Source organism: Haliaeetus albicilla, chromosome 15, assembly GCF_947461875.1.
Source record: "Haliaeetus albicilla chromosome 15, bHalAlb1.1, whole genome shotgun sequence".
In the NCBI taxonomy this organism is placed as follows: Eukaryota; Metazoa; Chordata; class Aves; order Accipitriformes; family Accipitridae; genus Haliaeetus; species Haliaeetus albicilla.
The window spans coordinates 32,192,374-32,202,946 of record NC_091497.1 but is presented as its reverse complement, the minus strand read 5'-3'; the positions used below and the strand labels follow the sequence as shown (position 1 = coordinate 32,202,946).

Genomic DNA, 10,573 nt, shown 5'->3' with positions numbered 1-10,573 from the left:
CACCTGTGTTATGTTGCAGCCATGCTCTGCCTGACCCTGGATCTTGCTCATCCCAGCTCTGGCTTGACTTCAGACCTTGGTCCCACTCCACTGGCATCGCTGGGGCAACATGGGGCTGAGTCCTTGCTGGGGAGGACACTGGCCCTGCCTGCCTTGCCACCACCCACGCTCCCAGCTCCCCTTCCCTTATGGAGCAGGCCCTGCTGCTCCATAAGAAGCCAGATCCAGCTCACTTACTTAACAAAGGGATCTAGTGGTGAGCCATCTCTACTGTGGAGGTTAAATAGGATGAATTCCAACCTCATTCTTTACAAAGCAATTGAACCAGCCAGGTGTGCACTGATTTTTTTTTTTAATTTTTTTTGTGGATGAATTTATAAATCTTCCACTCTGCAGATTAAGCAGAGTCCTGGCAAGCACAGGTAGTTAAATCCCTGCTCACCTTTCCCTTAGGTTTGGCATGCAGCCCTTTCTGCAGCATAGCTCTGATCTAAGTCAAAGGACTGTACCACATTGTATTTAAATAGGACTAAAGTAGGGAATCCTACCAGGATTACAGCTCTGGGCACTGAGGAACCTGAATGCTTCTCCGTCTGCACACATGTGATTTCCACGCAGACCCATCTTGCCATGCAGGACAACTAACACATTCCTGTCTGACAATGTCCCTTTTCCAAACCCTCTTGTCCATTCTGAATAGGGATACGAGGATATTATTTTTATCCCAATTGTGTAACCAGTCTAAACAGGTGTCAATGACAGCACATAGTTCATCTAGGAATCACTGGGTGACAGAGAATAGGGCTAGAAAGGACCTAGAAGCTGTCTGTCCCTCTGTTGTGGGGCAGGATCAGCTATTATCTGTGTCATTCATGGTGGATCTATCATACTTTCTGATCTCATCTAAGCAGGTTTCTAGCCTATGCTCAAAAACCTGCAGGGACGGAGAACTAGGTAGACAGCCTATTCCTTGCTTCTCTATTGACAGTACTGGAAAGCATTTTCAATGCCTAATCTAAAACTCCTTGGAGCAAAATAAACCATCTCATATTCCTTCGACTCATTCCCGCTGCTCTTCTGAACCTTTGCCAATTAGTCCATACCTTTTTCAAAGCGTGTTGCTAAAGCTGGAGTCAGTGCTCCAGGAGGTATTCACAGCACTGAACAGAGCTCAGCCCCTCACATCTTTAAGACAGCAGAAGTTTCTTACATGTAACATCACCACTCATATATTCCAATATGGCATGGCCTTTTCTTAAAACAGGTAAGACAGATGATATTACCGAAAGAGTTATCAAGCATTGGCACAGGCTGCCCAGGGAAGTGGTTGAGTCACCATCCCAGGAGGTTATTTAAAAGACGCGTAGATGTGGTGCTTAGAGACACGGTTTAGTGGTGGACTTGGCCGTGTTAGGTTAACGGCTGGACTCGACGATCTTAAAGCTCTTTTCTAACCTAAACGATTCTATGATTCTGGTTCAGCTTTGGATCTGCCAGTGCCCCAGGTCTTTTCTGCAGAACTGCTGCCCAGGTCTCTGTCCTGTGTCTGTAGCTGATCATTTCTGCTCTGCACTCAAGAGCGTGACATCAGAACAGCCATATGGAGTGCAGCATCAGCTCAGCAGCCCCTGGCATTTGCCAGCAGCAGAAGCCTAGGGAAGAGTGGAGGACCAGGGCCAGTAGAAAGCAGCACTTCCCCCATACACCCTCTCAGCTTCTAGCAGTGTGTGGCTTAGAGCTTGCCTGAACCTCGTGTTGCATCTTTGTGTTTAAAAGCCTTCAACAGATTTTCCTTTAGTAAATTTGTTTGACTGCTCAGTGACCTACTGGCCTTGTCCAAGTGCCCTCTATCGATTCAGGCCATTTGTCCAATGTGTCAAGATCATTTTTTTAATTCTAATCTCAATCTCCAATAGACTTGTGGTCCTTCCTGACCTAATGTTGTCTGCAACTTTAATGAATGCACCCTCTATTCCAGCACTCTGCACGTTAGTGAAGTACTGAATGGCAGCAGACCCAAGACAAGAGCGGGCCTGGCTACCATAGTTCTTTTAGTCACAGGGACGTTTATAAGGTGACCAAGTCTAAAATCTGGCTGCAGCTTTGGGCAGCACGTTGCTTCAAAGTTCCTATCTTGGCAATTCCAGTCCCGTTTTTCCTGAAAGTGCACTAGTTGCAGTGCAGCCTGACACCCTCACGCATCCCCCCTGGCAGGGTTTTAGGTAAGCTGAACTGGTGCACGTAATGTCACCAATAAAAAGCCTTTTTGTTGCTGTGCAGTGACCTCTCTGTCTGTTCGAAGAAGTGCAGCCAACCATCAAGCAAAAGAGAGCTGTGGGTGTACAGCCAAGGGAGATGCAGAGGATTTTCAGGGGCCCAGCTGCAACAGAAAGAATTGTAAATACTGTAAACGTCAGGGTAACACCACCTACATTTCTTCCGAGTGCAGGAGGGGTTGCTGCTGAATGGAAGACCTTTCTTGTAGTCAAAAAAGTGATGCCTTTGTCTGGGATCTCTTCATCTATCTAATCCAGCCTAACGTATTCTATTATTTGTGAATAGATCAGACCCGATAAGCTACACTGATGATCAAAGCTCAACTCTTTCAAGCAGCAGTCTTGGGATCTGGGATTCTGGCTTAGTACATTGCCAGTGTAATCTAAATTACAAATTCTGGCTCAAGCTCCAGAAGGCTCCAAGGATTGCCAGGGACTGAAAGGCTGGCTATATTGCATAACCTAAACACACCTGAAAGAACCAAACTGATGGCCTGGTTTTCTGCTGTCAATTCCCAATTAATAGGAAGGTTTAGCACCTAGAGGTCAAATCTTTATTGCCCTGAAACTCCTTGGGGAAAGAGCTTGAACAAAACCAGTTAGAGCTGCAGTTTCCATCTGGATGGGTGGAATGAGGGGCTATGAAGTCACAGCTCCCATTTCAGTCCTAAATTCCAGCCAGATTTGTGAAGACACAAGCTGATCATAGGCTTGTCATGCACCCTCTCTCCCAATGCAAGAGCCTTCATGCCAGGAGATGCACTGGGGAATGGGGCACTGGGCCCAGACTGCCCTGCCAGGCCTCTCTGCAGTGCCAGGTCTCGCTCAGTCATTTAGTCTTTGATTTTCTAGTTTCTCGCTACCAGTATATAGATATATTTTTAGGACCCTCTGCCCTGCATCCAGCAAATGATGTAAAATATCACCACTACTATGTGACTTTCACAGCCTTGTACAAAGGTTAGAAGAACGCATCGGTGCCATCCCTTACCTCAGAGCCCAGCCTCCTGTCTCTTCTTCCAGCCTCACCTCTCATTTATTTCCACTGATTGCACTTCACAGGATACTTAGCTGCAGGCAGGATCTCCTCCCTTTTCATTCAGCTCAATGGGAGCTGCCACGATGGGCTGAAAATGTGCTGTTTACTTAGAGGAAGAATGGGGAAGTATCAGCCATCATCCACCATTTTAATCCAAGACACAAACAATCAGTTGAGCACAGTCGTATCCAGATGCTGATATTTGATGGAAGTGAGTAACGCTGCAATAATTCACGGCTAGCTGAGATGTGTCTTCCATGAGAAAAGCTTCTTGTGAGACTCTGCAGACACCTGCCTAGAAAATCCTCCTCAAATGATATTAAAAGCCTCATCTACAAAACCGCAGGACTTCCATCAGTCCTTGGGGATTTACACGTCTCCAAAGATGAGGTACACTGTCAGGAAAACCTGTCATATCATTTTTAGCTGTCAGTCAGCACCTACAAAGACCCTGCTGTGGAGGGACCACCTTTTTAACCTACCACTCTGGAAGGTATTAACAAAATACCTATTCTCGCTGGATGCAAGAGGTGCTTGAAGGGGCTGCCTGCACAGAAAGCAGGTGAGGAACACCAAGGTTTTCTTCAAACGATGCTGGTTTCTGGGGAGAAAAAAAAATAAAATAAAATAAAAAAGAATATATAAAAATGCATTTTCGAATCTAGTTCATCACAAAGTATCAGCACGTGACAGAATTATCTATTTATATGGCATCACAGGACATTTTCAGCACTGGTACCTCAGTGAAGTGATTCTTGCAAAGTCTACACCAATTAAAATATCAGTAACTTAGTCCTGGGATTTATTCAGGGTTGTCTGAGTTTAAATCAGTTTTAAAAGCAACTCAAGTTACATGGATGCAAAACCCAGTCATGTCAACACTCCTAGTCTCATTTAAAGCTTTTTCAAATTGATATTGATTTAGCTTAACTCCACATCAAACTGGTATTCGCACAGGAGCCTTGACCTATTTAACTGATGCACTTTTAAATAATATCTCCCATTTCACAGCTGCAACTCTGAATATAGACCTACAGGCAAAGCAACCTGAAGGTCCACCTACTTTAGCAGTTGTGCCGAAGGTTTTCCACCCTGGCTCCAGTAAATTGAGTCAACCGCTGAATTTGTAAGAGGTTTCAATACCACTACAGAAATATTCTTTTTTTCTAGAACAAACTCTTCAAAATAAAACCAAATTGAAGCACACCTACTAACTGCATGTTTTTAGCTGCATATTACACTACGGAGAGGGAGCCAAATGTTCCCCTGTCACTCAACCCACTGCTAAAGATGTAAGTTGCTCTTTTTCTACTGTGGTTTGTAAAAAAGAGGGGCTATCTTTTATCAGGCCAGCTGCCACTGAGACAAAAACAGATAAGCTTTTGGGCAGAAGCCCCTTCTTCAGGTCTGAAACAGCACCAGCAGTCTTGAAGGTGAAGAACAGCAGAGAACGACTTATAAATTTAATTGGATTACGTAAGCAGCTAGACCATCTACAAAAAAAAAAGGGGCACTGATATCTGGAGCAAAGGAAGGGATAGCAGGGGAGGAGGAGATAAAAGGTGAGCTCCTCTGGCACACACAAAGAAAGCAAAGAGTAATTTACTGCTTGAGGAGGGTGAGGAAGAGGGACTTGTACCCTGTGCCCTGGTGTCTCTGTCAAGTCTGGGATCGTTAGCAGCATTAAGCATTTTAGGTCCCATGATGTCCTTTGAAGGTATTTTGTCAATGTCCCCTAAGAATCAGGGTTCAAGGAAGGTCTGCATTTATTTCAACTGTGGCAGGCTGCTGCAGAAAAGTACGTGCAAGGGGGGAAAAAAGAGGCCTAGGTATTACTGTCCTTCTGCCTTTCATCTCGACCCCAACTGCTGGGCTTTCATCTCACTTATCTGTGGAAAAACAGCAAAGATATACCTGCCCCAACGGGTCCTTTCACAAGCACAGAAGCGGTGCCTCTGAACGTCCTGAACTCGATTTATCTGCGGGAGTAGTAACAGGAAGAGTCTAACAGCTTCTTAATTATTTGTCCATTAAAAAAACACCAGCATGTATTTGGAGGAGGCACAGCGCTCGGGACAGCGAATACACGCCGTGGCCCTTCCGAGGCGCCAGGAGCTCCACAGCGAGCGAGCGAACACAGCCCACGTTGCCGGAGTCACTACAGACGATGGGAGACCATAGCGAGACACCTCGGAGGTGAGAAGGCAGCGGATAACAGGCTTGTTTGCCAGGCTGTCAACGGAGCGAGTGACACAGCGGCACCCTGGGGGCGCCTGGGAAAGCCTGGGAGCGTTTCTCCTCACAAAAAGGAAAAAAAAAAACCCTCAAGCTTGTGGCAGAGCTAAAGATTACACCCCGCTCTACCCTCCTCGGCTGAGGGGAAAGAGGGTCGCTGGCTTCGCCGGCTCTGTGAGGGGAGGGCGGCTCGCGCGGCGCCCTCGCGCGGCCGTTTGGGCGGGACCGCCTTCCCGCCCAAACGGCCGCGCGAGGGCGCCGCGCGGCGGGCGGGCGCGCATGCGCGATGACGCGCCGCGACGTGCCCGCTATATGAGCACCCGGCAGGCGCTGACTCGGCCCTTTCCGCCTCGCTCCCGCCCAGCTCTCGGGTCGCTGCGCAGAGACCCGCGGCCGCCGCTAAATCACCACAAAACACCCTTCTTTCCCCCCCCTTTCCCTTCCCGCCGCCATGATCATCTACCGGGACTGCATCAGCCGTAAGGATTGGCGGCGCGGGGAGGGGGAGAAGACGGGCGCTCGGTGGTTTAGTCGGTCGAGGGGGGGGGGAAAGCGCTTGGCCGCGGCCTGCGCCCGGCCGCTGGGCCTGGTGCTGCCGCGCATGTGCGGTACGGGCGGCTGAGGGGAAGGCGGCTGAGGGCCGGCCCGGGGAGGCGGAGGTCGGAGGCTGACCTGTGTGTCTTGTGTGTGTCCCCCCTGCCCTTCTTCCTCACAGAGGACGAGATGTTTTCCGACATCTACAAGATCCGGGAAGTGGCGAACGGCCTGTGCCTGGAAGTGGAGGGGAAGGTGAGTGACCCGCCCGCTCCCGGGGAGGGAGAGGGAGGGATGGGGGGGGACTCGGGGCCCGGTTGCTGCGTGGAGGTAGGATTCGGGGGTTGGCTTCGTTGCTGGAGGTCCGAGAGGGGCAGATTCACCACGGCCTGGTGCCTGGGGCCAGGGTAGGGCTGGCCGCTGTCAGGCGTGAGAGGGCACGGGACAGCCAGGCCGGAGTAGAGCACCGGCGGTGTAACGAAGCTTCGGTCGGGCACCGGGAGAGGAGTCTGGCTTAAGAAATCTGTGCTCAGGCTGCAGTCGGGTTCCTTGCGCTTAACTGTGGCTCTGAAGTCATGCCCTGCCGTCAGGTCATAGATGTGTAAGAGCGGTAGCGTTAAGATTTTTGCAGAGCCGTTAAGTTTTTTGATGTCTCTAAATCTAGATGGTCACCAGGACAGAGGGTCAAATTGATGACTCTCTAATTGGTGGCAATGCCTCTGCTGAAGGTCCTGAGGGAGATGGAACAGAAGCCACGGTCATAACTGGTGTTGATATAGTAATAAACCACCACCTTCAGGAAACCAGCTTTACAAAAGAATCCTACAAGAAGTACATCAAGGACTACATGAAAGCGTAAGTGTTGATAAGCTTTTTCTTCAAATGGGATTGCAAAATTTTTAGGCTGCTGAGATTTTAAAAACAGCGTTGAACTTTATTCCTTGTAGGTGTTAGTTCTGGTACAGGTGCCAATCTGGCTGTGAACTGCAGTAATGTCTTAATGCTTGGCAAAACTGGAAGTCTAAAGAATTGATACTGGAATATCTAAGTTTATCTTGGCTGGGGCAGAGGACCTGATCACATGCTTTGGATATTATTTGTAACCTTGCTGTTTTCTTTTGGATTTGTCTGTGCCAAACATTAATGTGGAAGGGAGTGAGGTAGCGAAGAAAAGCTTCCTGAAGCTTTTCTAACTTGACAGTTTAAATGTCCAAAAATAGTATGTGTGAATGGAACTTTTTGCTAATTCAGGGTGTAGTTTCTGCTACTCATGGTTCAGTGGGTTAGTATTAAAGGTGGAAGCAAACACTTCGTGATACTGATGGTGCTCTTGGTGCTGTGAAAATGGCTTGCTAATTCTTGTCTACCGATAGCCTACAAGTAAAATGAGCTTGATAGGAGTGGCAGACACTGTTCTGCTAATGCACTAGCAAAAATAAGTTAAAAGTGGGGGGCTTTGAGAGGGAGAGGGGGAGGGGCAGCAAAATCAAACAGTTTGACTGCTAGTAACTCTTTCTGTTATGGTGTGATGCTGCACAGTGAAGTTACATAAGCTAGAATATGTTTTCAGAGCTTTTTTTTACCTTCCAGAATCAAAGCCAGACTTGAGGAACACAAGCCAGAGAGAGTAAAGCCTTTCATGACAGGGGCTGCAGAACAAATCAAACACATCCTTGCTAACTTCAAAAACTACCAGGTAATGACACTTATGTTTCCTTATAGCAGTATTGCAGTGATGCAAGCTGTGATTCGTTCAGCAGATGAACCAGCTTGTTGAGAGTTTTGAGGGCTCCTGTTCTGAGGACACCTAACTTGCCCTTCTTTAAGAGTATTAGGGGCTCTGAGAGTCAGGGAGGAGAAATAGCAAAAGACTTAGGTGTTTGGGGATGTCATTTCAGCTTGCCATGCTTGTAGTTAGCTACATTTGTACTTGCCACCATTTAGGAACTGTGGAGTTAAAGACTTGAAAGATGGATCACTTTGACTGCTGCTGTGTCTTACTCTGCTGTTCATAGCAGTGTGGTGAAGTTACATGGTACTGAAATGGACAAGCTGCAGAAAGCAAAGTCCTGCAGCTGGTCAGGGGGGCTTTTAAACTGAACTTGGAGATGTTACAGCTTGTTTGTATAAAAAGGCACTTTCTCCTGGTAATAGCTCATTAAATGTCTCAGTAACACATTTCTCTGAAGTTCTTTGTAGGAGAGAACATGAATCCAGATGGTATGGTGGCTCTCCTGGATTTCCGTGAGGATGGTGTGACCCCGTATATGATTTTCTTTAAGGACGGCTTAGAAATCGAGAAATGTGTAAGTACTGACCTGAATTGGATGAATGCGCCTAACTACGTGATTAGCTCTTTCAATGCATCACTTGTTCTGTCATATCCCTCTTAAAGTTGAACAGTAGCTGCCAGTTTAAAAACTTAAAGTTCATGTAAGTACAGCCTAATTGCTGCTTCGTGTTACATAAAGTGGGTGAAGCTTCCCTTGTACACTATTCAAAGGGGACATAGTTTCACTGCAGTGATTCATGGTGACTTAATGGCTGAGAAATGCAGAAAGAATTGCCTTGGAGAGATGTGTGTAATTGGTAATGGTTTTAAACTATTAGATGAAAGATAGTGTCCTTGGAAATGGAGCACTTTTGCTCTGGATCCCTCTTGTGGGGGTTAATTCTGAAGTACCTTACATGGTCAGGTTCCATCTTCTTTCACTTAGTGTGATGCCCTTACTTTGTTATGTGAGAACTGTCTGTTTAAATATTGCCCTAAATTTGGGAACATGGTAATACTTGGCCGAGTGCTTAACCTTATTCTATCTGGAATCTCCAACTGCCTGAGCTCAGACAGCTCCTGTGGTCTGCTTTATCTTTAACTACTCTATCTTGGAATGTAGCTGCAATGAAACAGTATTTGGACCCCAACACTTGCATTTTTTGGCTTATTCAGGGAGCCGTGGAATTCACTGCAGACTAGCAGTGTGGGATCACCGATTGCTTTGCCCAGTCATTGTAGACTTACGAAGCCTGTTTATAGCCAGCTAAATTTATCTGTAAAGCCTCTTGCAGGCTTGCTGGTATGAAAGTCATGTAAAGATGAACCAACTTCTAGAGCAGAGCAGTGGCCCAACTAAAGGAATACTTTTATTGGCCAAAACAGGCACACCGCCTCCTGTGTGTCCTGGGCCCTAGAACAGGTGGTCACCTGGAACGTGCCTCCTCGGAGCAGAAGCTTGTGTGCATCTCCCCTACTTGGACAGACCTTTTGGATGTGTAACTCCATTTGCTTCAAGATGGAGTAAAAGAATTGTGGCAGGGTGTTCCAGTGGGCAAAAAACTGTTCCAGCTTCTTGGTACAGCTGTTGCAAGAGATAGCATGTACATTGTAAGCTTTAGTACTTGTTTAGGATGTGCTCTTACTTGAGGGGAACTCTGGAACTTGGTGTGTCAAGCAAAAAGGGTGTGAATGAGTATCTTGCCTGGCTTGCTCAGCAGCTGATGCCAGTTGCTCTGTACGATTATAAAAATGATCAGCATCCTCTGATAGACCATGAGCACTCTTCCTATTGCTCTCTGGTTTGCACTAAGATGCAAAAATAACTTCCTTGCGCTTTCTGCCTGCCTGACTGTGGCAGCTCAGATTGAATTAGGGAATACACAAATAAGTTGTAGAAACTTAGCGTGACTGTCATGACCTTGAACTAACACTTGCTACTCTTGTTTCAGTAACAAATCAAACAGTATGGTTTTGGATCACTTGTCTTCATAGCTGGCTGCTGTTTCTTCTTCATTGGCACAACACCAGGAATCGGCAATGTCTAACAACTGGACTGATGTCATCTTGAGCTTTATTCACTTATTTTGACCCTGATTTGGAGTGAAGGCATTGTTTTAAAAAAAGAAAAAACCAAACATCTGTCATGTAGGTTGTCTAAAATAAAACTCATTTAAACCCATTCCAGGTGATGCCTTTTGGTCTATAGTGTGTTTCTTAAGGTGACTTGCAGGAGAGGTTGCAGCAAGGTGTTTGTCCAAGGATCTGGTACTGTCACTAGTATGGCCTGGTCCTAGCGCACCACAACTTGACTGTCTCCAGACAGACTTCACGCGGTTTCTACCTGCGGCATTGGAGTGCGAGAGCAGGCTGAGGTCAATAAGGCAAAGCCCAAGAAATGTCATCGTAATGGAGTGGACCACCTTCATCTTTCATGCTTGCACAGAGACTTGCCTCTGGAAGAGATACCAAAATTAATTAAAAAACAAAACCAAACCCAGAATGGAATGTGTGCTGTTCAAGCTGAGCTTCTTTGTCAGACAAGGACACTTGAGTCTGTCCTCAGTTGTAGTATGACTTCAGGATCAAGGTAGGAGGATGGATGGAGCAGGAGTCTTAACACCAGCACTCTCTGAGCCCAGGTACTGGGAACATTGTGGGGAGAGGGTAAAATTCCTAGGTTTTCCAACACAGGCCAGCTGTGGTACTACCTCCTTT

General features: G+C 46.9%; 1 protein-coding gene and 1 non-coding gene across 2 annotated transcripts; both read left to right on the top strand.

Annotated features, from left to right (window-relative positions):
* Positions 1-5,853: 5,853 nt before the first annotated feature.
* On the top strand, positions 5,854-10,037 carry TPT1 (tumor protein, translationally-controlled 1). Its single transcript, XM_069802676.1, has 6 exons — positions 5,854-6,029; positions 6,266-6,339; positions 6,749-6,939; positions 7,675-7,780; positions 8,274-8,390; positions 9,808-10,037. The coding sequence occupies exons 1-6, from the start codon at positions 6,002-6,004 to the stop codon at positions 9,808-9,810; spliced, it is 519 nt and encodes a 172-aa protein (XP_069658777.1). The 5' UTR covers positions 5,854-6,001; the 3' UTR covers positions 9,811-10,037.
* Positions 9,613-9,742, top strand: LOC138689161 (small nucleolar RNA SNORA31). Its single transcript, XR_011328012.1, has one exon. It is a non-coding gene; the product is annotated as a small nucleolar RNA SNORA31 (small nucleolar RNA).
* Positions 10,038-10,573: the final 536 nt, after the last annotated feature.